The following is a 26,853-nucleotide window of genomic DNA, read 5'->3' on the forward strand; positions in this document are numbered from 1 at the left end:
ATGCGCGCAAAACCTCACGTCTCCAAAAACCCAACACATCACACCACACCACACGACGACCATGTGCTGACACCCCGCGACAAGCTCAATTGCAAACACAGAATTGGTGTATTAGTTTGAAGTGAGCGCTATGCCGGGAAACCAGAGCCCCGAGCGGCGCAGGCGGTCGATGGGGATGTATCGCAGGGGGTCGAATATGAGCGAGTACGTGTTTTGAAGTCTTGGGTGGGGAAGAGATAGGCAGGAAGGGGATATATGGGGGATGCATGGAGGGCAATGATGGGGCAGGGCTGACGGTGCGACGCAGAGCAGCGAGTTTCATGGAAGACGTCGAGATGGCGCAGGACGAGGTATGGGAATTGCGTGACATGAGACGGCGGCGCGGTGGATTCAGGCGTGCGCGACAACATGGTCGAGACGAATCTGAGCGAAAGCTACGGGATGAATCTGCGCGACACGAATCTCCACACGCGCCGCAAGACACCACCACCGCATCTGGACCTCCGCTGACGCCACGCATTCAGATCTTCGCCGGCCCCATGTCTGAGAGCATGCCCACGAGCGTGTCGGCCTTTTCGCACCGTCGCCAGCGCGCAGGCTCCACGGCGAGTTATACTAGTTTTGCCTACTATGATGAGGAGCAGGAGTCGGATTCGCAGGCCACCGAGGGGGATAGTGAGGAGGCGATTGAGGAAGAGGAGGAAGAGTATGATGGGTATACTGTGGAGGAGCTGGAGGATCTCGAGGCGGGTGTGTCGCGCACGCCGTCGTCGACGTCGCCTTCTCGCTCGTCGGTCGGGCGACGCAAGTCGAGTGGGAGCAGGAGCAGGAGGTCGGTTGATCGCCCGTTGCTGAGGCGGCAGTCTTCGACCGAGAGCTCGCGGTCCGCGGCGAATTGGAAGGGCAGGCGGTCGAACCAGAAGATCTACATCATGACTGAGGATCTGACGATTGTGGTCGCGGGCTTCAAGACGTCGCCAGTCGGGTTCGTCGTCTATACGCTGCTGTGTATTGCGACCCTTGGCCTGGGCTGGCTTCTTTTCAGGTGGCTGCCGCGCTGGAGGGTCAGGCTGACGGGAAGGACCACACCGTTGAGAGACTGCGATTGGGTCGTCATTGAGAACCAGTGGGGAGAGTTTGCCGTCCAAGACGTGAGCTCCCAGACGTACGGTCGCTCGCTTTCCACCGTCTTCGGCGACCCGGAGAAAGGACGCGGGGAGTGGGACGAAGACGAGGACCCGCTGATCAAAGAACTGCGCTGCCTGGACTACCGATACATCCGCTTTGTGTACCACCCCATCAAGGACAAGTTCGTCCTCGCAAACACCTGGAAAGATCCCGCCTGGACGGACGTCACGGCTCTCCGCGAAGGTCTCGACAACGATGAGCGAGACTACCGCGAGCTTGTCTTTGGAAAGAACACGATTGATATTGCTGAGAAGACTCTTGGGCAGCTGCTTGTTGACGAGGTCTTCCATCCCTTCTACGTCTTCCAGATTGCTAGTCTGTTCTTGTGGTCTGTCGATGAGTACTACTACTACGCCGCGGCCATCTTCATCATCTCGGTCGTCAGTATCGCCACGACGTTGATCGAGACGAAAGCCTCGATGAAGCGACTACGCGAGGTGTCGCGCTTCGAATGCGAGGTCCGAGTGCTGCGAAGTGGTTTCTGGACGCACGTCGATTCGGGAGAACTGGTGCCTGGAGATGTCTACGAGGTCACGGATCCAGCGCTTGCCCAGTTCCCTTGCGACAGTCTCTTGCTCTCTGGCGACTGCATTGTTAATGAGAGTATGCTGACGGGCGAGTCTATTCCTGTTTCAAAGCTCCCCGTAACAGACTCGTCGCTGGATTTGCTGGACCTCAGTGCTACAACGCTCCATCCTGAGATTGCACGACACATGCTGTTTTCTGGAACTAAGATCATCCGCGCCCGGAGGCCTCATGAGGATCATGTCGACGATGAAGCAGCTGCGTTGGCGATGGTTGTTCGCACCGGCTTCAACACTACAAAGGGCGCGTTGGTACGATCGATGCTCTTCCCTAAACCATCTGGGTTCAAGTTCTACCGCGACTCTTTCCGATACATTTCCGTTATGGCCATGATCGCCATGATTGGTTTTGTCGCGTCCTTCATCAACTTTGTCCATCTCGGCCTCGCGTGGCATCTGATCGTCGTGCGAGCGCTCGATCTCATCACGATTGTCGTTCCGCCTGCGCTGCCTGCCACCCTCACCATCGGAACTAGCTTCGCTTTGTCACGCCTGAAGCAGAAGCAGATTTTCTGCATCAGTCCGCAGCGTGTTAATGTGGGTGGTAAGCTCGACGTAGTCTGCTTCGACAAGACTGGAACACTTACTGAAGAGGGTCTCGATGTTTTGGGTGTGCGCGTAGTTGAGCGGCCCAGAGGGAGGTTTAGCGAACTCCTGTCAGACCCATTTGATATTCTTCCCGGGTCGCAATATGACCGTGATCCGACGGTGGAGTATGCGGCGCACAAGGCGATTCTTTACACCATGGCTACTTGCCACTCATTGCGCAAAATTGACGAGGAGCTGCTGGGCGACCCGCTTGATGTCAAGATGTTCGATTTCACTGAATGGAGCTACGAGGAGGGAGAGCAGAGATCTAGCAACAATGATGACGATCCGGAGCAGAAGCTTTCACCATCTGTTGCTCGACCGCCTGCAGGACGGGAATACGATATTGACGACCAGGACGATGCGAGCAGGAAGCCCGTGGAGCTTGGCGTGCTGAAGTCATTCGAATTCGTGTCCCAGCTCAGGAGAGCAAGTGTTATCGTACGGCAGTTCGGGTCGAAGAGTGGCCAGGTCTACGTCAAGGGCGCACCCGAGGTCATGAAGGAGATCTGCCGACCAGAGAGCTTCCCGTCCGACTACGAGGAACTGCTGTCTTTCTACACCCACCGCGGCTTCCGTGTCATTGCATGCGCTACCAAGACAATCTTCAAGCTCAACTGGCTCAAGGTGCAGAAGATGAAGCGGGAGGATGCGGAAAGCAGCCTTGACTTCGTCGGCTTCATCATCTTCGAGAACAAGCTCAAGCCCAGCACCGCACCAGTTATCGAAGAGTTGGAACGCGCAAACATTCGCAAGACAATGTGCACAGGCGACAACATCCTCACTGCCATCAGCGTCGCCCGAGAATGCGGCCTCATCAATAAAACGGCACACTGCTTCGTCCCGCACTTCGTGGAAGGCGACTCCCGCACCGCGCTTAGCAAACTCAGCTGGGAATCCGTCGACGACTCCGTCTTCAAGCTCGACGAAAACACGCTCAAACCCCTTCCCCCGCCGCCAGAAGCAGACGTCTCCCTCCCCTACGACATCTCGAACCTGCGAAACTACTCCCTCGCCGTCAGCGGCGACGTATTCCGCTGGATCGTCGACTTCGCCTCTGAAAACGTGCTGCGAGAAATGCTCGTCTGCGGACAAGTCTTCGCGCGCATGTCCCCGGACGAAAAGCACGAGCTAGTCGAAAAGCTACAAAGCATAGACTACTGCGTGGGCTTCTGCGGCGACGGCGCAAACGACTGCGGCGCGCTAAAAGCCGCCGACGTGGGCATCTCGCTCTCAGAAGCAGAAGCCTCGGTCGCCGCACCCTTCACAAGCCGCCAATTCGACATCTCCTGCGTCCCACAAGTCATCAAAGAAGGCCGCGCCGCCCTCGTCACAAGCTTCAGCTGCTTCAAGTACATGTCCCTCTACTCCGCCATCCAATTCACATCCGTATCCTTCCTATACGCCTCCGCTTCCAACCTCGGCGACTTCCAGTTCCTATTCATCGACCTGCTGCTCATCCTGCCCATTGCAATCTTCATGGGCTGGTCGGGCGCCTACCCTACGCTCTCGCGCAAGCGCCCCACTGCTAATCTCGTCAGCCGCAAGGTCCTCACCCCGCTGCTCGGCCAGATGGTGCTCTGCATCCTCATCCAGCTCATCGCCTGGACTTATGTGCAGAAACAGCCCTGGTACTTGCCCCCTGTCCTCGACCCAAATCACTCCAATTCCCTCAACTCGCAGAACACGGCGCTGTTTCTGGTTAGCTGTTTCCAGTATATTCTGTCTGCGGTGGTGCTTAGTGTGGGGAAACCGTATCGTGAGCCAATGGCGAGGAATTTGCCGTTTATTACGACGATTTTTGTTACGCTGGCGATTTCGTTTTATATGCTGTTTGACCCCGCGAGGTGGGTGAGTGAGTGGATGGAGTTGACGGGGTTGGATGTCCAGTTTAAGGTCTTTTTGATGGTGTTGGGGTTGGGCAACTTTGCGCTTGCGTGGGTGGGGGAGAGGTTGTTGTTTCCGGGGTTGAGTAAGTGGTTGGGGGTGTTGAGGAAGAGGGTTGGTGAGGAGAAGAAGAGGAAGGCGTATAAGGTTATTGCGGAGGGGATGCGGATGTAGAGTTTCTGAAGTGGGTTGGGGGGAGGGGTTGGGATGGAGGTTGAGGGGGAAGAGTGGAAGGGTTAGATGGATAGATTGTATGATATGCATTTCTCGTCTTGATTTTCTTGATTGGAATCATCCGCGGTGCTTTTCAATTCGTCAAAGTATTCCCTATTTCCATTCCTCCACAGCACCATGGTTCCTACAAGCGCCAAAATACAAACATTCGCATAACGCCATATCCTAAGTTGGCAAACACCGCACCCAAAACACCGCAAAAAGTTAACAAAAAGAAGCAGCAAGGACGTATTCAACTCCTCTTACATCATCAAACCGCCGTCGTAACGTCCAGCCTGAAGCCATTCACGCACCCCAACACACTCAAAGCCACCTACCCACCCTCCTCAGCCTCGGGACACGCCAAACGGAGCAGCTCTTCCTCCAAGCTCATCTCCGCACTCGACTGCTCAACAGCAGGTTTGGAGACTTCAGCCCCCGCATCTGCCGTCGAAGCGTCTTCTACCGAGGGCGCGGACGTAGCAACGTCAGCAGCAAGACTCTTGCCTGACTCCTCTTGTGTAGACGCGGAGGTCGTCGGGGTGTTCTGCGGGGGCGGGAGGGGGCCCTTCACAGGGGCTTGACGGCGTCGGCGGAGGGGCTTGATGGGCCGGTTGTGCAGGCGAGCGGGGCGGGGGGCTGGGGACTCTGGTGGGTAGACGTCGGAGGATGTGCGTTTATGCTGTGTGGCTGTCACCGAGCCGTTTTTGGTGTGAACTTCGGGGGCAGGGAGAGATGGCTCGGCCTGCTGGGGTGTAGACGACGAGGCTACGTCGACGGGCACTTCTTGTGACAGCGAGGTACCCTGGAGGTCTTCACTGGCCTCGGGAATTGTGGCCTCAGTTACTGCTTCACTGATGGCGTTGTGGGGCTCGAGGAGCCGCGGGTCCAGGCACTCCTCTTGGAATCCGGACGTGTCCATCTGGTCTGCCCCAGTGTGAAGTACCAAGGCAGTGCTTGATGAGCCGCAGGGGGGAGCCGGTGGTGGCATCAATGCAGCCTGATGCTCTTGGTCGAGTTGGGCGTTGGCGGTAACCAGCTGATCGAACATGAATTGCTGATCGAAGTCGTCCAGCGTTGGATCGAGGGCCAGTGTTGGTTGGGTAGGCTGTGGATCCCATGGTGGTGCTTGTGAAGTGCTAGTTGAAGTGGCATCAGGCGGGCCAGCACTTGAAGCAGGGGGTGGCATTGAGGAATCCTGCTGCACCTCATCGGGAAATGCGTTGCCATTGGTAAACTGGTCGAATATGTCCTCTTGGTCGAAATCAGTCACCATCAGATCAGGGATCGATGTTGGCTGAGCAGGCAGTGGGTGCCATGTTAACGCATGCGAGGTATTCTCTGGCACCATCTGCATGTTATCGATATACTCGATACCAGCCATGTCCTCCAGAGTGAGCTGCTGGAGGTTCTCAGGCTCTTGGGGGTAAAGGAATGGTGGTAGAGCGGGTTGTGAGTGCCATAATGATGCGTCCGCATTGCCCGCCAGTGCTGTCTGCAAACTGGGGAGGAATCCAGAACTTGTCTGGTTCTCCGACATGTAAGGCTGGAGGTTCTCGACCCCTTGGAGATCGTAGAATGGTGCTGGTGAGGCGCCTTGTAGCTGCCACGGCGCTACATCGAGAGGGTCAGCTAGTGCCGCCGGAGCGGTCTGTGGCTGCCAGGCCCATGTATTCGAGGCAGGGTTGTTCACAGTCTGCTCAAGACCTGCCACCTTCTCGTGAAGCTCAGACGAAACCTTGGTCAGGTTCTGCTCCGTGGTCGACATGCAGGTCGTGAGACCCGTTACCAGGGTTGGCAGTCCCTCGACTTTCTTGGAAGCTTCTTGAAGAAGGACGATGTCCTTCTTCTGCCCACCAAGTACGTCGGCCTGTTCGGCGACCGTGGCCAGAAGAGGGTTGAGCTGCTCGAGGGAAGCGGCATGGCCTTCGACCATCGTCATGACATTGGAGAGTGTTTCAAGCTGCACGCTCATTCCAACTATCTTCTTGTTGACCTGGTGAAGAAGAAAAGAGTCCTTGGCCAAACTGCTCTTCGTCTCAGCAATCGCTTTTGGAAGAGACTCGAGTAGCTTGATCGAGACAGCATGGCCAGCCACTTGAGCTCGCAGATCAGTGAGCGTCTTCGACAAGATGCTCGATTTGTCAGACTTCTTGATCGCCTCTCGGACAGCGGTAATGTCTGTCTTCTGCTCTTGGGCGGACGATCTCAGATCCTGAATCTGGGCCTTGAAATCGGCTTCAACTCGCGTGGCCGCGTCTACAACTCTGTCTACCTTCCTCTCCTGTTTCTGATGTTCTTGATGCAGCATCTCGAGCTGATCACGAATGATCTTGATATCTGGAGCTGTCACACTAGCTTTCGAGTGAGCTCTCTGGGCAGCACGACGAGTAGAGCGCTCAAAGTTGGCAAGCCTTTTGGTGAGGTGGTGAATAGCGGAGCGCGCCTTACGGTCGCGACTGGCCTTGGTGCTTTGCAGCTGGGGAAGATACTGTGGGGCAGTATTTTCAAAGGCCTCGTGGAGCGCTGCCTCGATTTCTGTCCCGATCTTCTCACGAACCTCCGGATGAAGGTCTCCGCTAAGGTCTTTGCGCATGTTGAGGTATTCTGCCTCCAAGAGTTTGACGGCTGCCTCAGTCTGGTAAACCGTCTCGATGGCCTCATTCGCTTTGTCAAGGCGTGCTCCAACGTTCTTGTCAACTTGTGCGCTGATGACAGGGCCCGCTACTTTCTGGACGTGTGACTCAGCGCTTTCTTGGAAGAACGCATGCAGGCTTTGGTGGAGAGGGTGACCTGAGTCTGCAAGGGCTGTCTTGAAGAGGTCTTGGACATCGGCTGTCATTGTGTTAGTTTCAACCATGTCAGATGCGGTTGTGCTTCTTACCATCGCGCCTCTTGAACAACTTGTATGCGAGTACGGAGCCCACAGTCGTTGTGAACAAAAGGAGGAGCAGGAGGGCAATCAACGCCACAACAGCGAGGAACGTGTAATCGGCTGGCTCATGATACAGCGGGGCATGATATGGCTCCATTGCAATGCGTGGCGGGCTCTGTGGCCAGTGAATTGATAAAGGAAAGGGGTGTGCAAGCAGTGAGCTTCTGCAGTAGAAAAGACTTGAGTGGACGTGAACTGATGTCAAAGACGAAAAGTTCAGTGGGTGAGGATCTCGAGTTGAGGTTGACAAGAAAAATCTCTATTGTGTGGGCGTAAACACAAGAGTACAATCGGAAGGTGCAGTGCTTGGCGATCCGTTTGCCTCGACGACAGTGAAAGCGTAGAACCCCACATCGGACAACAACATCCAGTCTTTTCGACCAACAGGAAAGCACTTGTCTTTACTGCTATCTCGATGCATACTTTCCCCCTTGTTCAACGTGCCTAGAGAACACATGCCCCCCCGCTCGTCTCTTCTTGTGAAAAGCCTTCACATCCTCAATACTTTCCCTGAAAAAGCGTTTCTTCTTCTCGACACTGCGTCACTGACTGATCAAGAAATGACACACGATGATCACGCTTATAGACAGCGATTGATATTGTCATACTCGCTCAGTCAGGGGAATTGACAATGGGAACTTGTCCGGCCCACGCCGAGCTGCCCGGCATCGAGATTGGTGGATTGAATATTCGCAGTCATTCATAGTGCGGTTGCCCTGGTATTGTGTCGATTGAAGCCCGGTATCGGCAGTCACGCTGTACTTTCACTTTGAGCGACATGGAATCAACATCGACATCGTATCATCGGCGATTGCAGCTTACCTCATCCGAGTCATCGGGTTCATTCCCAGTAAATATGGTCTCTCCTTGAGTCGAATTCTTGCACTAAACTCGTTCAGTTTCACCTGCTACAAACACAAGGTCTCTTCAGGAGAAGCAGTATACTTCTCAGCTTGGAAACCAATTCTCTGGGCAGCGTATTGAGAGGAAACATATAAAGTTGAGATGATGCACTCGTTGTGATCGTCGCTAGTTGAAGATAAAGGATGAAGTGTGAAATAGTCTGCGGGATGTTGGTGAAATCTAAGGGCGGGAAACGCTCTCACCCGCTTGGATCTATCTGGAGTGTTATGTCTCTTGTTAGAAACCCGCTTTGTCTAGTAGTCTGTAGGTAGGGATAACACAACGGTAGGCATGATTTAGATCTAAACGATGTCGAGACAACGTATCAGGAGAGAAGACACTGGACGGAAACAGAGGAAGGTACAGCTGCTCTGGGAAGTGCTCCTGGACAGCAACGTGCTGACAAAGAGATGTTACTCTCAGGAGCTAAGCCCTATGTCGCATGCATGCACTGGAGACCGATCTGAACCGTCACCAATCCTAGGCTTCTCCAACAGCATTATCTAGCCCAACGACATGCTCAGGGCTGATGCATAGGTCAAAAATCGTAGTCGACACTGGACAACTTGAGGTAGTTGGATATCATTCGACTCTGTAGTCGCCCTTGCTCCGTGAAGCAGGGTATACAATACACAGCCGCCTCATCCGCTCAAAGACCACGCATCGTTGTTTCTAAATGCTGCATCCGAAACGCTACTCAATATCTGCCCAGAACGCCACGCTATGCAAAACTTCAATCGTCAATTACTCAACCCAGCTTCGGCTCTTGCTGAGATAGCTCCGGGCCCCAGAAAGCATCGGCTTCCTTCTCATAAGACTCTCGTTCCAATTTCCTTCTCTTCGCCTTATTTTCGTCTAGAGTCTCCCCTTGGATGGCGTCGCGCTTTTGTGCCTGGTTGAGCTTGACCAAGTCGACTTTGTCTGGATCTCGACACATTTTTAGCTTCTCGATTAGGGACTTGACGTGTGCTTTGTGTTTTACGTCTCGAGCGTCTTTCTCCTCTTTTGGTAAGGTGCCAGCAGTGAAGGAGCGGTGGCTGGAAAGGAGTGATGCGCAGGCCCGGATGGTGGAGAGCAGCTTGGCGTAGAGAGGTGAGGATCGCGGGAGTTTGAGAGAGAGATAGAAGATGGTGAGGGGTTCGTCGGCGAGTAGATGCGCTGACAGCCAGAGTTGTGCAGGCGTGTAGAGAAAGTATGCGTCCGTGAGGAGAGCAGCATTTTTGAGGATGTGCGAGGCAAACCCGTATGCTGCTGTGATACGTTCCTCCATGTCTTTGACCGTCATTCTCGATACAGGACCGTTTACTTTGCGCGGCAGCGAAAGCATAGCGGATTGTGTGTCTGCGCTAGTCGTATTCCCATCCCCACCATCGCCTGCACTGTGGTTTGGGCCATCGTAGTTTCCGCGTGCCATTTCCATCAACTCCAGATGACCACCCTTCAACCCTCGAAACGGATGTTTGATCTCGAAGTTGAAGCGTAGCGCTTGCACGATCAGGTACTCGGGCGCGAGGATTTGCTCAGCCGTCACCTTCTTAAAGTTGCCGGCGAAGTTCTCGACGCTTTGATGTGAGTTTTCTGTCTTGCATGCAAGGAACATGGCAGTTCGGGAGATGTTTTGGCCGTGATATGTCATGGGCGAATTGAAGAGGTAGAAGCGGCGGAGAAATTGTATACATGTTGCCTTTTCACACATGTCAGCCTATTTTCACTCTTTCTCAAGGGAAATACACGTACAGTGACTTCGATAGGAAACTGGCAATGCGCGCCCAACTGCACCGCGCGCTCGCAGAACTCATCCACGATAGTCATCTCCTCCGCGACCGTCAGACAATCCACATCCCTGTCTGACGTCACCGCGTTTGGCGTGTTTGCTCCACTGCCACTCTCCACACCCTCACTTGCGCTTCCATTCTCGGCTTGTTGGGCGCGCTGAGCGCGTTGTCGCGCGACGTTGGCCTTGACGCGTTCGGTAGCCTGGAGGTTGGTCTTCTGGCGTTGCGCAGCGAGCTGTTGTAGGGTGAATGACCAATGCGTGAATTGCGTCGAAGACCGGTAGAGATCGTCCTCTGTGAGTTTCATCGTGGATGGCGTCGCGATATGTGCAAGTCGGCGGGTTGGCGTGCGTTCGACGTCGAGAGTCTGGAGGCAGGTGCAGCCGAGAAAAGAAGATCCCTGAGAGGCGAGCTTTTCAACTCTCACATCTTGCTACGAATGATCATGTCTAGGTTTCACATATCGTCGGTTACTGTGGCATCTAGACAAATCTCTTCGGTGTGTATTTTCCTTGTCACATGCATTGCTTCCAGAAGGCATCGTATGTTGGCAGCGCGTTCCCAGCTGTCCGGTACGGGCTCCAGCACCAGCATGCGACCCCACACCCCACACGACTCTCCGCCTTGGTATACCGGCACTCCGCTACCGTATTAACCTCAATCTTGCTCAATTCGTCCGCCAGAACAGGCAAGTTTAGAGAGGTCCAGGAGGAATATTCAAACACTTAAAGTACACTGCCTCTCTCTGTCTTCCTGGACAGTTCGTCACCCATCTTTCGACCACGACAATTCCATCCCGCCATTGCAGTTTACTATTAACAATACGACACTCGCTCACGCCAAGATATACCCAGGATATCCTCTCTTTTCTAGCCTACGGGTACTGACTCTGCCATAACAAAGATACCGGTCTCTACGGACAAACATGTAGTCTTACCGAAATTGCCACCGCTCGACCTGGAGCTTCATATTGCCCCAGCCGTGCGATAACCAGTGTTCCATACTTGCAAATCCGCATTTTTCGACGTGCATACAGCTTCCGAAGACAGTTTCGATGTCCGACGTTCTCGACAATGTGGCATCGCTTAGAGCTTACTCTACCCTCCCACTGATAGGATCTTCTTCCAACATTGGCGACATTCATGGTGCTTCCGCGGTCGAGTAGTCGCCTTGGCACCTTCTTCTTTTGGCTAAGATGCCCATCAACGTTGTAGCCGGCTTAACAGAGGCTCATTCGCGAAGCCCCGCCTTGTCCACCCTTGGTCTCATAAGCCGCAGCTTTTCTCCAACGTAGAACGCTTGCCAAGCCTCTTGAGCAAATGAGCATCCGTCGTCGATAATGTCCAAGAAACTTCCAAGAAATTGCCCAGCAAACTGTTCATCATCTCACTGGTACCGGTCTACCTGCGATAGGAAGGTACGCGGACTATGCTCATCTTTAGTCTATCTATCGCAAGCCACAGTATGACAAGTAACTGTAATGAGGAACGGCGAAGAACGGGAACAAAAGATATAAGATGGATGCTCCTACGTTCATCTCCCGCGGTCATCCACTACTGCCAAACGTCAACCTGCAGTCCTGTTTCCAACCATGAAGTGGGCGACTTTCGCAGCAGCTCTGCTGCCTCTGGCCTCGGCCTTTTCCAGCGGACAATACCGATCTGGTGAAATCATGTCGAAGATGATGGAGTCCAAGGAGGTGAGCTTGCCTATATACTCACGATGATTTCTCTTTCTAACGATCTAAGGCTGCATGGGCGAAGCACCGCGCTGCTGGTGATTACGACAACAAAAAGTGGAATGGCTTCCAGAAGAAGCGTACCAACAAGGATATAATTGAGTGCAAGAATGGCAGGGCCGAAGCCATCAAGGGCGATCCAGATCAAACCTACAAGTGCAAGGGCATTGTGAGTTCAACCCTTATACTGCAAGACGACTAGTATTAATATATTTTCAGGATATGTACGATTTCAAGACGCACGAGGAACTTGGTGACGCCGTTGGCGAAGGTTCCGGCTCTTGGGGCTGGACTCACCATGGCCGCGAGTTCATTGCTATCGGCCAGACGTACGGCGCTGCCTTTGCGGAGATCACCTCCAAGGGTCAGCTCGAGTACCTTGGTCGTCTGCCAGCTCAAAACGATTCCGTTATCTGGCGTGAAATCAAGAAGCAGGGGGACTACCTTATTGTCGGATCTGAGGGTCGGGGTCACGGTATCCAGATCTTCGACATGAAGAAGCTCCTCAAACTCAGCCCGAAGAACCCCAAGATCTTTGACACCAAAACGGACCTCACTGCTTGGATTCCCCTCACACAGGACGTCACAGTTGGCATCCCTGGACGTTCGCACAACGTTGTTGTCAATGAAGAGTTGGGTTACGTCGTTGCTGTCGGCGCTCACGGACGTGCGGGCCGAAACGACACCTGCGGTGGTGGACTGATCTTCTTCAACACCGACGACATCACAAAGCCAGTCCAGACAGGTTGCGCGCCTCAGGACGGCTATGTCCACGATGCCCAGTGCATCGTCTACCGCGGTCCCCACAAGAAGTACTACGGACGAGACATCTGCTACGGCTACAACGAGGACACCGTCACAATCTACGACGTCACAAACAAAATTGGAAACAAGGCTGCTACGATCCTCTCGCGCACCCCATACGTCGGTGCCTCCTACACCCACCAAGGCTGGGTCACCGATCCTTACTGGCAGACGCACATCGTCGTAGACGACGAACTCGACGAGGGCGAACTTGAAAACGGCACAGAGACCAACCCCGCCTCCCTCGCCAAGGACGGCTACCCAGTCACATACATCTTCGACATCACCAACCTCGAGAAGCCCTTCATGTCCGGCTACTACAAGTCGTCCACCCGCGCCGTCGACCACAACCAGTACGTCCACGACGGTCTCTCCTACCAGTCAAACTACCAGGCCGGTCTCCGCATCCTCGATGTCAGCTCCATCCGCAAGTTCCCCGATGGCAGCCGCGTTGAGGAGATTGCGTACTTTGACGTCTTCCCTGGCGACGATGATGTTCCTGGTGGCGGCTCGGCGGTCTGGGACTCGGGGACTTGGTCCCACTACACGTTTCCCAGCGGCTACACCGTTGTCAACACGATTGATCGGGGTGCGTTTGTTGTTAAGAAGAGGGGCGGCCGTGGGAAGGGCAAGTACTGGGGCCAGTCTGACTACTAGACGGTCGATCAGATAGATGAGAAAATGATAATTCTAATTCATAAAATAGAATTTTAAACAATTGTTCAGAATTTTGTTCGCGGTTCAAACTATGCTGATGTTCATCGCGCTGTCGTATCCCCTGCCTTGTTGTATTTGCATAGCATAGCCAAAAGTCTCTGGTTTCGAGCTCCGGATCCGTTAAGCAAAGAATCGTCCAAAACGTACTAGAACGACAAAAACATAAGCCGCAGTTCATATGAAAGAGACACTGACTGACGTTTATACGCGTGCATGTATCAGCGGTTGCAGAGTATTGAAACACATTTAAGATAAATTAGGCGTTGATATTTCCCTGTACAAGAACACAGCTCACGCGAACGAAACGGCTAAGCCGAGCTATGGCGGCATGCAATGCAATGTACACGCCTCAATCCTTGTTGGCGGGGATATACCCTGTTAAATTTGATCGAGGTCCTCCAAACTTATGAACCGTCAGCCTGGACACTGCACTGCAATCTCTAGCGTAGATGAGCTGGCGTTTCTTAGCACCCGCGTATCTGCCTGGTTTTGTGCACTGCAATTTCTAGCGCCAACGAGCAGTGTTGCCAGGCAGGAATTACATTTGCGCCTCAATTGAGGGGTGGCTGCCGCACGCTTGTGTTACTAGATAACATAGTAGCAATAGAAATAGTATGAGTAGGTGTAGGGTGTATGAAAACGAGTTGCTACTCTAGGAGTAGCGCTTCCTTGAGCAATATAACTGATCTTATTGTCACTTGCCTTCGCTATGTGGCTTAGCTCTCTTCATTCAAAGCAGGTTAGCTAATTAGGCCCTAGCCTACATATGTTGGTAACTACTTGCATACGCTAAAGATTGCAGTACAGAAGGTGCATGTTGTTGGAATTGCACAGCCTTACTCCGTGCACTGCAATCTCTAGCGCCGACGAGCAGTGTTTAGTGTCGTTATGCAGGCGTGCTAATTACGCAGTCTCCAGAAAAACATAGAGAAGATTCCAACGATACGTTAATATTGGCAGCTTCTTCTTTGTTCTTGACAAGATTAGTAGAGCTTAATCGTTTGTTTTTGTTGTGTGTCGTCGCTTCAAGCAGGTAAGATTTTGTTGTTTATCGAGATTTGGATATTGACTTGTACGGCAATCTTTAGCGTGGATGGGCAGCTCACCATGACGCACTCCAGATTACGTGAAAAGATGCTTGTAGGCTCGGGCAACTTCAACGCAGAGAAGGAGAAGCGGGGAAGATAGTGTATGTGCTTTTGGGGTAAGATGCAGCTATGTCTCGAGAGCTGTACTAGAATAAAACGGCTGGTATGGAAAGATGACTGGTTATCGTTTCTGCTAACGATGACTAGACTGCTCGTCGACGCTAGAAATTGCAGTGCAGACGTGTTCACGAATGAGAGATGTTCCATGATTTGTACCAACTTTCTCGCCAATGTTTGCACTGCAATTTCTAGCGCCCTGCAGCGGTTCTATCTATGTCATGTGGTTTTCGCACAAACTTACAGATACTCATAGCTGATACTTAGCTGGCGATGGACCGACTATACCAAAGGTTCAGGGCCTCAATACAGCAGTATACCTTGTATTTTCAGGCTGATTTGTAGAACGTTTCGCTGCGAGGTTATGGCCTTTAGTAGGCCATGGAGGCCGTGCAATAGTTTGCATGTACTTCTTTGTAAGCTCGTACAAAATTAGAGAGTTTGATGTAAAAAGGTTATGCACTGCTGAACTACAATTTCTAGTACGAACCGGGGGTAATAAGTTTACTGTTAATTAGTTGCGAGATTATTCAAGTTACACATCAAAGGCGCCTTGTCACGTCCTGACTTAATGTTGCTTGAACCTAGTACAGCAAGAACAACCAATGTATTGCGAAACTATCATTCCAACAAAAATTCAACCCCTACTAAGTGCAAATGCTCAAACTAAGAGAAGAATTCATATCATTTTAGAGGTGCCCTGTAACAACTCCACAAGCCAAACAATCAAACACCGCGGAATGGTACTGGGCTGCTCATATCTGACAATTCAGCATTTGCTGGGCTTCTGATACCTGGCAGCTCTACAGTCGTTGTGGGCGGATTATGGCCGCTAGAAGACTGTGAAGGATCCGGAGGGGGAGGATAATACGTTTGTTGATTGGCATACTGCACCGGCACTTGCCCATTCGCGTATACTTGCCTGCTCTGCTGGATCCAATCTGCCTCTGAGTGCTGGTTCTGCAATGGCGAGCCTTGGTAGTAGGTGCTTGAAACGTGATGGTCGGATGGAGGGATCGGTGAGCCCTGAGGTGAGTATGTGGGCGTGAGTACACTCGGGGAATGCATTGTAGTGCCCTGAGAAACGGAGACACCCACACCAGGTTTCTCTGTCATGCTGGGATTATGCTGATAAGGCGGCTGTGTTGAATTTTGGTTTCGCTTCCGGCGCCTAGAACGGAGACAACAAATGACGAGGACAATAACACCGACGAGTCCTGCTACACCACCAACAACACCGCCTGCTATAGCACCGACGTTTGTATGGCTAGGTCGAGCGGAGTGTTGATTGCCCGAAGTTGGGGCCGCCGAGCTTTCTGGTATAAATCTCATCGCTGTCCTTGATGTGGCGGAATAGCTTGTTCTGAAGTATATGGACAAGTCGCTTGTTGTCCAGCCGGCAGCCGGCGCTGTTGCAGTGGCACTGCCATTGATTCTGTTCTAAGTTTTAGTATCAAGGTAGAAAAGTTTGACTGATCTTAGGACTGACCCGCCACCAACAACTGCGGTAATGACCTTCGGAACTCTGTAAGACGAGATATTGGCCATAAGACCATGCCACTGATTGTTCTGTTCTGTGCTTTCTTCTCCAAGCAACAAGCCATGCTGCCCACCCGTTTTATAAACATCGCAATCGGTTTTAGACACGTTGGTGTAGTACCCGCCTATGATGACCATCTGAGATTCACTGATCACATTGCAGGACGACCATCCCTTGCCGTTTGGGAATGTGGACATCTGAGGGTCAGGGTACCACTGAGCGTGTTAGCACCTTTCTAAAAGAGGAGAAATAGAACCACCATACCGATATCCACTTGAAAGAGGGTAGAGAGAGTATGTAGACATCTCCGAGTGCTGTCTCATCACTGCCAATGCCACCCCAGACGTATCTTTGACATGTTAGTACAGCTCTTTCTCTCTTGCACATCGGGCTTGTCTTCACATGTTGTATGAGGAATGGTCTGCTGCCCAGGTTACGCCTGCACAAAAGGCCCGCCTTGGTTGAGGTATATCTCCTGTAGCGGTTTGTGTGTACCATGTGCTGGAGGCAATGTCGTGAAGATGAATTTGCTTGTACCAATGTCATTTAACAGTTCACTAGTCGGGATAAGGATAACGCTTACGCTCATATTTACCTATAGACTGTCAGATTCAACGTCACTGGGGCTTTCTCAAGAAGACTTACGTAGCTGTCGTGGCCATTTGACAATCTTTCGACTCCACCGATATGAACCAGCATCCCTCTGTCCGAAGCAGGAATGTAATGAAGTGTCCCTTCCGCTCGTGGTGGGACACCGCTGGTAATATTGGACCATCTCTTGTCATCCATGTTGTACGACAAAAGACTATTGAGCATAAGAGCATCACCTTCCCATCCAGAGACGGTCTTGTTATTCAGGTAGCCGCCATAATAATATGCAACTCCCTCATCATCAACCGTCCCCGCACCGAATGATGGCCATGAAACTTGCGACTGTGACCCATCGGGGAGTGAACGATTCCATGTGTTATAGATAGTGTCGTAGAACCATAGAGCAGTGAAGTCTTGCGCACTGGCATTGTTGTATTCGCCACCGAAAAGGTAGAAGAGCTTGTTAGTCTGATCAGGCCATAGCACGCCGCCGCTGACTGAAGGGACTTCTGAGCCCTATCATACGTCAGATCTCTTCTTATGACTATAACTTACATCATTTGTAGAAAGAGTATGCACACACCTTGGTCAAGTTGCTATTCTGGGGAGGAAAACCTGTTGAGAGATCGGTCAAATCCTCTGATATTAACCATGTGTCTGGACAGGTTAGCTAAGATACTTAATCTTGCCATGATGACCCCACTTTTCTGCGGAATATTCTCATCGGTGACACCTCCACCATAGTACACAAGCCCTCCATCGATGTAGAGCTTGGAATCAATAACACAGGTCTGATGTTGGTGACGCCGGCAGAAGTTTTCGATCGGATCCTGTATGTTTTGTTGCGCGGTGACTAGACTCAAGAGGGTACTGTAAATAGCCAGACGCATTTTGGAACCCAGGGAGAATACAACAAAGACAAGAAAGATTGAATAAGCAAAAATGGCCAGGTGGCAAGGCTTTTGTTCACATGCTGACCACACGGTCCTTATCGAGAGACCAGACAGCCCCTAGATAGATGCAGTAATCATTCTGCTCAGCCGGATCTGGCCCCAAGAATCCACCTTAAAACGCCTTGTTGAATAGCCATCCGAGTTATTGATACGATACTATTGGTCAGCCTTGTCGCTCAACCATGTGGATGCACTGAAGTGCAGATAGTGGTCATCAGGCTGAGAAAATGGCTTTTGCAGGACAACGAAACGAAATGACTATACGCATCTATAAAGGACTAATCATCGAAAACTTTCGTGATGGACATGGTGTCTTAGTCAATATAAGGTTTTCGTAGCTGCACCACTGTGGTGATTGAATAACTTCCTGAGATGTACTTGGGAAATCGAAAACCATCTTGCCAAGACCAAGCAATAGTGGGTTGCAGGCTTGGCTGAGTCTCAGGTATTACAAAAATACAATTGGCAAGCCACAAAGCCTTGTGACTCTTTGTTTGGGGCTGAGACCGTCGTTTGGCGGCATGATAGAGGCGACTGATCGGTCAGTGATGCAGAATACGATATGCACTAATGCCATGATGTCTTTATGAGCAGTGGAAGTTTCGATGAACCTTGTTACAACGCTGTGATTACTATATGCCAAGTCGTGCAAATGGATCAGGCAGTCCATGCAAATCATCATTACCTAGATCTCACAGCTACCCTTGCAGCAAGCACAGTGCTAGACACAACACCACATGACAGGTTTGAGAACCATTAAGAAGAGGGTTGACTCTAGGCCAGCATGAACTTTGGAAAGCATGCATACATGGCTAGATATAGCGAAGCGAAGAGTTACTCTTATCATTTGTAGCCTTCGAGAACGAGACGTTGACAAGTGCGGACGTTTGTCGGTCTCAGCGTCTCAACCCATGCAAAAGAAGATGCACTATATCATGTGATGTATGAGCTGGCAGTCCTCTTATTCTTTGCACCCTAAAGGCGTGTACTTTCATACTTATTGCCTACGACGACCGTGCGGTACATAACCCATGGGCAAGCTCGTTAACATGAGTAGTAATGGAGGGTACCACGGTCTTGAGGGCCCAGCATGGCGGATTAGAGCTGATCATTTTCCACATATAATAGCTGTAATCTTTGGTATTCGCTGCAACCCGCAGAGTACGCGACAAGCTGCACCGACGGAATGTTGCAGTCAACCTCCTGATCTACCAATTGATTCGCAAATAACCCCGTATAACAACATCGATAGTTTGATAGATTGAAATTCTCGGTGCGAACGCCTGGTGGTGTCATGAGTGTTTGTCTGAAGACGACGAAGGATAATGGCTACATGCGATGTTGCTACTTCGGTGCTGTAACGATAATGTCGATTAGGTTATATAAGGAGCATGTGGTGTGTTTCATGAATCATTTCGCTAGTATTCGCCCTCAAACTAATCTAGCTCCGGTCGTGCAATTTTCGATGTCGTTTGCAGTCGTTCAGTCGAGTAAACGCTCTTCCGCATTCGGGGCACTCGTGTGGTTTTAGCCCACGATGGCTCAACTCGTGATTTTTGAGATGAAAGTTACGAGTAAACGTCTGTCCACAGATCGAACAAGCATGGCTCGTCGCATGTTTGACAGTTGCAGTGTGAAACTTCTCCGCGAGATCACTCAATTCGGGATGAAAAGCTCGAGTGTGTTTTTCCAGGTCCTTAGGATTCGCAAAGCCCTCTGCTCCTAGGCAATCTGAAACCTCACATTGGAATGGACGCTCGTGGATGTTGACATGTCGTTTCCTGGCCTTCTCATCTTTGAAACCTTCGGAGAAGTATCTACAGGTGATCTTAGTACACTTGTATCTCCTCTCCTCGTCGTAGAATTGGCGATAGAGAACGAGTTCGCTGGTGCTGAGCTGCTTGGGAAGATCCTCGAGAACCTTACGATTACGTTGGAGTGCTGAATCTAAGCCTTTGATGCTGACCTTGTGTCTCGCTTCGAAACCTTTCTTTTGGAAGGCGTAGATGTGGCTTGATAGAAGAAGTAAGTTTTCGTAGAGTGGAAGCGCTTGGAACACCATACAACTCGTTTTACATTCTTCTACGAGACCGTCGTCCCAATCCACTTCATCATACCTGGCCATGAAATCATCGAGGGCGTGTGACAGGGCTTCGAGACGAGTGTCTAGATCATTCGCTTCACCTAGAAGTCGTTGGCCAGTATTCACGAAAGCATTCACGTGGTGGAACCATTTTGCAACCGCGTAGTCTTGGAATCCAAAGTGGCCCTCCAATGTCAGCTGTCGAAGCTCGTGTTGGTCGTTGCATTGCTCGGTGTCGAAGCATGGGAATGTCAAATACTGGAGACATAGAATTGCGAATTCGCACTCAATGGATGGTTCGTGAATTTCTTTTGTGACATTCGTGATGTAACTGCGGGATATAAGTTGCTGACTCAAGGAGCCGTTTCCGAGACAAACTTACGTTCTTGCTGTGCTATGTACAAGGGAGACATGGTCTCCACAAAGCAGTACTAGGGCTCCGCAAATGTCGTGTATGTGTGTCCGTAGATGTCGGTCGTTGTATTCGATCGTCTGATTGTCTGTGTTGAGTGAAAGAGCAACCTGAATTTCCTTCCATGTGAGCCGGCGTTTCGCACACACCATCCACCCAAGAAGCTTCTTAGCCGTCTCCCATTCTTTTGGATGGGACGTCTGTTTGATGCGCCTCAGGATACGTTCGTATCTTGGAACAAGTCAGCATATTGTCACAAAGTAGGTGGAGCAGTCAGGCACCCACGCTTCTTCCAACCCATTCGGGAAATTGGTCGTCTTGATGGCATCGATCAAACCATTTCGTGTAGGCTGCGCGTATAGGTTGCACATGACCAATTTAGCGTATAGAAACATTCCTAATATGACATAAGTAACCCTTTGTCAACAAATAGGCGATCCTTACCTTTTGCGTTCGCCACTGTGAGGTTTCGGACATATTCTTTCATGTCGTCAGTGATGGGAGAGTGTTTTGAAGCTATGCGATCCACCTCAAACCGCACGTATGCGCGGATGTCGCTCTCATTGTCTGTATCAGAGATCTGAACAATCCTTGGCGTCAGCCTTGTCACCGCAGAGCTGTGAAGTGCCCTTCGAATGTCTGAGTAGTCTTGACTGACTAAAAGCATGCGTAGCTTTCCTGGCTCATGCGTATCGCATACACCCACGATGTTCACCAAAATATCCAACAGCTGTTTTCTCTCAACTGGTTCACATTCGTCGAGTCCATCGACAACAACAAACGTCTTCACGTCAGTGAAGCAAAAGTCTTCCACGAGTCTCTTAGCCTGACTAAGAGAACGAAGTGACGGCTCGCCACTGGAACTGTATCTTGCGTAACATGCAGGAAGAAGCTGCGGATGCTGATCGAGGAGTTGTTCCACGATCCCTTTCAGGATTCCGACGGCGGAGTTGCTTGTATGATCTTCTTCGCGGCAGTAGAAAAAGCTAGTGTTGAAATCAGTCTTCTGCTTGCATTCGTCGATGATGGCAGAAGCCAAGATCGTTTTGCCTGCTAATCATGAGCACCGCAGTGAAAACATGCGTAATCACAAGCTCACCTGCGCCTGGTATGCCATTTATCCATAAAACCGGGGTAGGTGGCACATCGGCACCCATCCAGTCTTTCACGAACTCATGTTTCAAAATCCATCTCGCGGTTGAGGAGTACTGTTTCCTAATGTCACAGAAGCTGACATGGTCTTGGTGTATTTGCTGTCCAACTGCAAGCCATTCTTTGACCGCTCTCAATTTCTTTTGTTGCTCCTCCGAGATCGTCTTGTTCAGTTTCGATTTGAGATCTGCTATATCTTCTTGATATCTTCGATATTGAGCGATACTTGCACGGCATTCTACTAAATCCTTGTGCCGACCAAGACTCTTTAGAATCCCACTGAATTTTGTGTCAGAGTCTTTCCACATGGATCGAAAGAATCGTTTCCAATCTGCGGTGTCTACTGTTAGCAAGTCCGGATGCTGAAATTACGGATCACTTACTGCTGCCCGAAAACGAAAGCATCGCGTGTTGATGAAAATCCAGGATATCGATGTACATCAACTCCAGAGCGTTGATCATGTGTGGACTTTGGTGAAACAACGATTCGTATTCAGAAAGAAGAGGCATCTGCTCACCGATCTGCTCATAGGCTCCTAGTAAGGCCTCGAATGAGTCTGTGAATTCACTAGCAGTCTATCAAGGTTATTAGGTGCGTGACGGCCTTTGCAAACAAACATACCATCAACAAAAGTTTCATAGGTCCCCAGACAAAAGCAACAGCTGTTGAGACATTCAAAAAAACTTCGATGACTTTCCCAAACTGATTCATTGCTTCCAGGCAAGACTGCATTCGAGCAAGATTCATCATCTCCCTGCGAGTATCTTGTTCATTTTGAATGCGCACTATTTCGCGACACAAATCGTCGTAAGTGGTGATTTGGAACGCAGCCAGGTCTTTTCCCGTGAGTCGCGCGCGAAACTTCTTGAGAGCAGTCTTGAATGCTTCCCCTGGTGGTGGCAGGGTAGGGGTAGACGTTGTTACCAACGTTGGTTGCTGAGATAGTGTCGGCGCTGTTGAATGACTGCTTCCTTGAGGAGATGAATGATTCGCCATAGTGATTTACAAGAGGGGAGGTCTTTTGAGTAGCTCGCAAAGATTGTCCAGCTATGATATCGTATCTTCATGTATCCGGGGCGAGTTGGCGCAACCTCAGGCAAGCAAGACAGGCTGATGCGGTAAAGTCATTGATGGCAGGGGCAACAAGTAAAACATGAGACGATATGTTGTTAGTCTCAACACACAAATGATATTCAGCAAGAGAAACGAAGGGGAAAGTGAAAGGGGAATGGATGTACGTGGCGGAGTAAGGCTGAAGTATGGCTTATGCAGACGCATGCACAGCCTTTCGCAAGGCACTGTCGCGCCTACGTTTGACGCGCAGCAAGGCAGAGACCATGACATCCTAAGGACTCGGAAGTTCACACTTCATACACACAGTATCATCGCCGTTTTGTGGGTTAGAACAAGACAACAACTGCGCGGTCGACTTTGGTTCGGGCGCTGCCAAGCCACTTATCGAATTGGTCCAAAACCGCGTGTCGCGCGTCACACATCCGAGATGTCTCTAAAACATCTCTTGAACGATGAGGACATCGACAGCACATATTCCTCAACCCGGGCGGCGTTGAGCTCGAACGATTCCGAAGTCTACAATGAGTATGTCGAGTTTGGAGAGTGGACAAATAGACGCTAAGCTGCCTAAGATTTGCTCCCTGCTATCCCAGTCAGACTTGGGATCCATACTTCGGCCAACTTTGGGGCTCGGACACTCTACAGGGCGAACTTACTCAACAACCCAATGAGTTCGACATCGATCCGGAGTTGTTAAAAGACGTGCAGAGTCAAATTCATCAGTGGGCGGCTGGTGATTTCTTACAGCATCATGTAGAGGAAAAGGCTCCCATCGAGTCGCGTCACATATGTTATGGAACAGTAGGTCCACCGATCCCAAGCCATTCATATTGTAGCTTCGAGTTCATCAATGATTGCTTCTGAGTCTTCCAACCGGGGTACAAGAAGGCGTGAAGGGTGAAACATTATGCCTAGCAGTTGGTACAATAGTGATTGACCTTTTAGTAGATCTTTCGGGTAGCAGTCAGGCTTCGTGGTCTTATGGCAGAACTCGACAACAGGTTGAAGATAGGAACCCCGAGCCCTATTCAAGGCCACCTACAGATGAAACTCATCCAATTCGAGTCACAATTTCTTGTTACTTTTGTCGATGGATCCACGCTTGGGGAAGTGAATGTGCAACTACAAAAAGCACTGACCAGAATCATCGAACAGCGATATGAACTGGACTTCGAGGTATTTGCTCCCGTCAGAGCTATTCGGGAAACGATCAGCAGGACAACAAAGGCCAAGGACGCCATAGTTCGCGTTCAGATCAATATTTATGGGCCTCAAGTCTGTTCTCAAGGAGTGGGGCAAGAGCTATCTCAGCAAAAAGTCTACCTACAACGCCCCGATTACATTCGAACAGGTGCCATATACGACAATCCCCATGTCTTGAAGCTCGCAGACTTCCAGCTGTCGAATGTGCAAGCTGATTGGCCAGCCGAAGGGAAGATAACAGGAGAATATGTTCCGGAAACGCTAAAAGAGACCATGATGGATGTTTATTCATTACTTACTCGTAGTCAATGCATCAAAGGGTTGGAAGGAGATAAGTGTCTAAGAACTCATCTGTTACCACATCAGGAGAAAGCGCTCGAATTCATGATCCAACGTGAAGATGGGCCAATACCAGATGACTTCCGACTTTGGATGCCGACTGAGTTAGATGGACACCCCTGTTATCGACACGCTGTTACAAACACAACATCTACACTTGACCAGCCTGAGACTGGGGGTGGGATCCTTGCTGATGAGATGGGCATGGGCAAATCTCTCTCTATCCTGGCTTTGACCATGCGAACACTTGACGCCGCCCACAAATGGGCCATACAACCCGATGCGCAAGTTCAGGAGATTTCAACGGACTGGGGGCGTAGATGCCGGTCAAAATCGACCCTCATCGTAGCCTCCTCAGATCTCATGATCAATGAGTGGTTTAAAGAAATCCACGAGCACTTTCATCCTGATACCATGGACCGGCTCAAGACTATTAAGTACCATGGTCAGGATCGGAAAGATCTCTTGACGAAGCTTCACGATACCGATATAATCATCACCACATATCACACGCTTGCGTCCGAATTTTCGGGATCGAAGAATCCGTTGAATGAGATCGAGTGGTTCAGATTGGTGTTGGATGAAGCCCACATAATTCGTCGACAGTCCACAGTTTTCTATCGAACTGTTGCTGAACTCACTGCAAGGTCACGATGGTGTTTGACCGGCACCCCAATACAAAATCGACTGGAGGATATTGGCTCATTATTCGCCTTCTTAAGAGTCAATCCATTCCACAATATTTCTACTTTCCGGAAATACGTCGCCCTTCCCTTTGAGGAACGCGGCAAACGTCGACAGCTTGCAATTGAGCGCTTCACAAAACTTTTGGACTCTCTATGCCTTCGCCGCACCAAAGAGTTGCTTCATTTACCTGACCAACAGCATCGCATTCGCAATGTAGAGCTTTCGCCGGAAGAACGAGTCCAATATGACCAAACAAAGAGTATCATGTTTCGAGCGGTGCGAAATCAAGTTGGTGTGTTCGATCAGAAAAGTACTCTGGGGATGTTCCAGATTCAACTTCAGCTACGCATTCTTTGCAATCATGGAACATGGCAACAGCCATTCTCATGGAATCGTCACAAGTTACACCTTCTGGACGAACGAGAAGCTATGGAAGCTTCACTGGGCAGGGAAGGTGAAGTGACTTGCTCCGCATGTCGGCAAACGATGCCACTACTCGGGGTTGGATTAATGTACAAGCGATACAGCGAGCATTGTCGACACATTCTGTGTCTCGAATGTATCGAGCAAAGTATGCCACCAGGTCAAGAAAGCTTACCAGCACACTGCCCGTTGTGCTCTCCGCTGTGGGCGACACCAACACAGATGCAACCCGCGAAGCATGCATCGCAGGAGGATCTCTACTTTCGCTCAGATGGGCAATCCTCCAAAATGGATGCTCTCATGGCTGATGTGTTGGCCGATGTTTGGACGAGCAAGAGGTAAGAGCTGCACTCCATTACATCAACTAAACTAAAACACCTAGCATCATCTTCACCTGCTGGACACGAACCATCGATCTCGTCCAACTCTACCTCCGCAAAGCATCTCTTGGACCGCAAAACTCCAAGCGCATCGACGGGGAATGTTCAACAGGCAAACGTCAGAGTATCCTGGATGAATTTGCCAACGATCCTCAACTGCGAGTTCTAGTGATGACGACAGGTACTGGAGCTGTTGGGTGAGATGAATAAGACTCTACTTACAATCACTAAATCTGATTAATGTTCAGGCTGAACCTTGCAACTGCAAATCGTGTCTTCATTGTAGAGCCTCAGTGGAACCCTTCCGTAGAAAATCAAGCCATAGCTCGCGCCTTGCGTATTGGTCAAAAGCAGCCTGTATTGGTTACTCGATACGTCGTGGAGAAGACTGTTGAACAAGTGAGTCCGTAACGTCACGTTGAACTATATTGTTGTTGACTTCGATAGGAAATGCGCACATTGCAAGATACCAAGATGGAAAGAGCCAATCTGGTCAAGAGTGGATAAGCACCTTACGAGAAACATTCGCCTCGCACAGTGCTCTGGTTTTCTCATCCATAGCGTTGGTGTTTTCTTTGATCAGTGGTGTTCAAATTGTAAAAAAACAGAAAGATAGAAATATTACAACACCCTAGGAATGCTACTCTTGAACATCCAAGCCGCACAGGGAACGAGGCTTGGGGATATACCGATTAATGCCATGTTCTAATAGGAAACCACGAGGTCCCTACTATTGTCGATTCAGCCTTGCTGCGTCATCCTCGCAGGCGTTTAGGCTGTGTCTAACTTGCGGAAGAGCGTTGGTCAGGTCCTCCATCGTAGGCTGATTCTGTGGCGAACTCGCATGCTCAAACTGTTCTATGATTCGTCAAACACCCCCAGCGTCAGGCTGGAACCAACCCTTGACCGGTGCACAGAATCGGTCTTTGACTTCTCGTGCGCGCTAAGATTGCAGTGCAATCGATGCTCGATCGTCTTTATTATCTCTGACTTGCTGATCTCGCCCACACTACCACCGGGTCGCGCGACGATTTTCCCAATCACGTGCAACCTCATCCCCAATTCTGCTGTAAACGTTGATTTTTTGTGTTAAAGATATAACGTGACAGTAGGCAGAAGCTGTACACTAAATTGATCGCTATATAAAAACTTTTCACTGTGTTGTCTACCTATTTCAGAGTTCTGGTGTTCTAAGCATTAACCATCTGCACGCGATTGGAAAACATTTCGCGCGACCCGGTGGTATGAATTGCACTGCAATCTTTAGCGGGGACGAGCCCATTCGTCACCTGCAGATAGACCGATCACATGAACCTGGTCAAAGGACCATATGACACCGACCGTCTGCTGCACTGCAAGAGTTGATCCCGGTAACGCGAGCGGCAACAGCCTTGAAAGCAAAGATCATATGATTTCTACTTCGCCTGCATTCATTTAGTCATACAGAGTGTGTGCTGGTCATATCTTCGCGAATCACA

At 50.5% G+C, this 26,853-nt stretch overlaps 7 protein-coding genes across 7 annotated transcripts; 3 read left to right on the forward strand and 4 right to left on the reverse strand.

Moving 5' to 3' along the window:
- Positions 1 to 130: 130 nt before the first annotated feature.
- On the forward strand, positions 131 to 4,421 carry P153DRAFT_376521 (uncharacterized protein; the record flags this gene model as incomplete). The annotated part of the gene is made up of 3 exons (XM_033669664.1): positions 131 to 204; positions 308 to 411; positions 481 to 4,421. The coding sequence occupies 3 exons, from the start codon at positions 131 to 133 to the stop codon at positions 4,419 to 4,421; spliced, it is 4,119 nt and encodes a 1,372-aa protein (XP_033522746.1).
- A 373-nt stretch (positions 4,422 to 4,794) lies between these two features.
- P153DRAFT_386481 (uncharacterized protein) lies at positions 4,795 to 7,492 on the reverse strand (the record flags this gene model as incomplete). Its single annotated transcript, XM_033670533.1, has 2 exons — positions 4,795 to 7,295; positions 7,345 to 7,492. 2 exons carry the CDS (start codon positions 7,490 to 7,492, stop codon positions 4,795 to 4,797), a joined length of 2,649 nt encoding a protein of 882 aa, XP_033522747.1.
- A 1,169-nt stretch (positions 7,493 to 8,661) lies between these two features.
- Positions 8,662 to 10,594, reverse strand: P153DRAFT_318079 (cyclin-like protein). Its single transcript, XM_033665046.1, has 2 exons — positions 10,036 to 10,594; positions 8,662 to 9,982 (listed from the first exon to the last, which is right to left on the reverse strand). Exons 1-2 carry the CDS (start codon positions 10,378 to 10,380, stop codon positions 9,047 to 9,049), a joined length of 1,281 nt encoding a protein of 426 aa, XP_033522748.1. The 5' UTR covers positions 10,381 to 10,594; the 3' UTR covers positions 8,662 to 9,046.
- A 1,070-nt stretch (positions 10,595 to 11,664) lies between these two features.
- P153DRAFT_357726 (uncharacterized protein) lies at positions 11,665 to 13,272 on the forward strand (the record flags this gene model as incomplete). Its single annotated transcript, XM_033666751.1, has 3 exons — positions 11,665 to 11,772; positions 11,822 to 11,980; positions 12,031 to 13,272. 3 exons carry the CDS (start codon positions 11,665 to 11,667, stop codon positions 13,270 to 13,272), a joined length of 1,509 nt encoding a protein of 502 aa, XP_033522749.1.
- Positions 13,273 to 15,263: 1,991 nt separating this feature from the next.
- Positions 15,264 to 17,558, reverse strand: P153DRAFT_357727 (uncharacterized protein; the record flags this gene model as incomplete). Its single annotated transcript, XM_033666752.1, has 8 exons — positions 15,264 to 15,972; positions 16,027 to 16,292; positions 16,342 to 16,426; positions 16,480 to 16,607; positions 16,661 to 16,672; positions 16,723 to 17,184; positions 17,252 to 17,325; positions 17,372 to 17,558. 8 exons carry the CDS (start codon positions 17,556 to 17,558, stop codon positions 15,264 to 15,266), a joined length of 1,923 nt encoding a protein of 640 aa, XP_033522750.1.
- Positions 17,559 to 19,062: 1,504 nt separating this feature from the next.
- On the reverse strand, positions 19,063 to 22,265 carry P153DRAFT_376526 (C2H2 domain-containing protein; the record flags this gene model as incomplete). Its single annotated transcript, XM_033669665.1, has 8 exons — positions 19,063 to 20,035; positions 20,087 to 20,235; positions 20,398 to 20,513; positions 20,561 to 21,166; positions 21,216 to 21,493; positions 21,575 to 21,599; positions 21,652 to 21,844; positions 21,891 to 22,265. 8 exons carry the CDS (start codon positions 22,263 to 22,265, stop codon positions 19,063 to 19,065), a joined length of 2,715 nt encoding a protein of 904 aa, XP_033522751.1.
- A 505-nt stretch (positions 22,266 to 22,770) lies between these two features.
- On the forward strand, positions 22,771 to 25,882 carry P153DRAFT_357729 (uncharacterized protein; the record flags this gene model as incomplete). Its single annotated transcript, XM_033666753.1, has 6 exons — positions 22,771 to 22,868; positions 22,937 to 23,144; positions 23,292 to 25,333; positions 25,378 to 25,572; positions 25,624 to 25,774; positions 25,823 to 25,882. The coding sequence occupies 6 exons, from the start codon at positions 22,771 to 22,773 to the stop codon at positions 25,880 to 25,882; spliced, it is 2,754 nt and encodes a 917-aa protein (XP_033522752.1).
- Between the last annotated feature and the right edge of the window lie 971 nt (positions 25,883 to 26,853).

Source organism: Dothidotthia symphoricarpi (genome assembly GCF_010015815.1).
Source record: "Dothidotthia symphoricarpi CBS 119687 unplaced genomic scaffold P153scaffold_12, whole genome shotgun sequence".
Taxonomy (NCBI): Eukaryota; Fungi; Ascomycota; class Dothideomycetes; order Pleosporales; family Dothidotthiaceae; genus Dothidotthia; species Dothidotthia symphoricarpi.

What these genes read in the sequence shown, in the direction of transcription:
- P153DRAFT_318079 (XM_033665046.1), bottom strand. Translation starts at nt 10,380, where the DNA reads ATGAAACTCACAGAGGACGATCTCTACCGGTCTTCGACGCAATTCACG. An exon ending in AGTTTCCTATCGAAGTCACT is followed by an intron (nt 9,983 to 10,035) that starts GTACGTGTATTT and finishes ATGTGTGAAAAG; the next exon opens with GCAACATGTATACAATTTCT.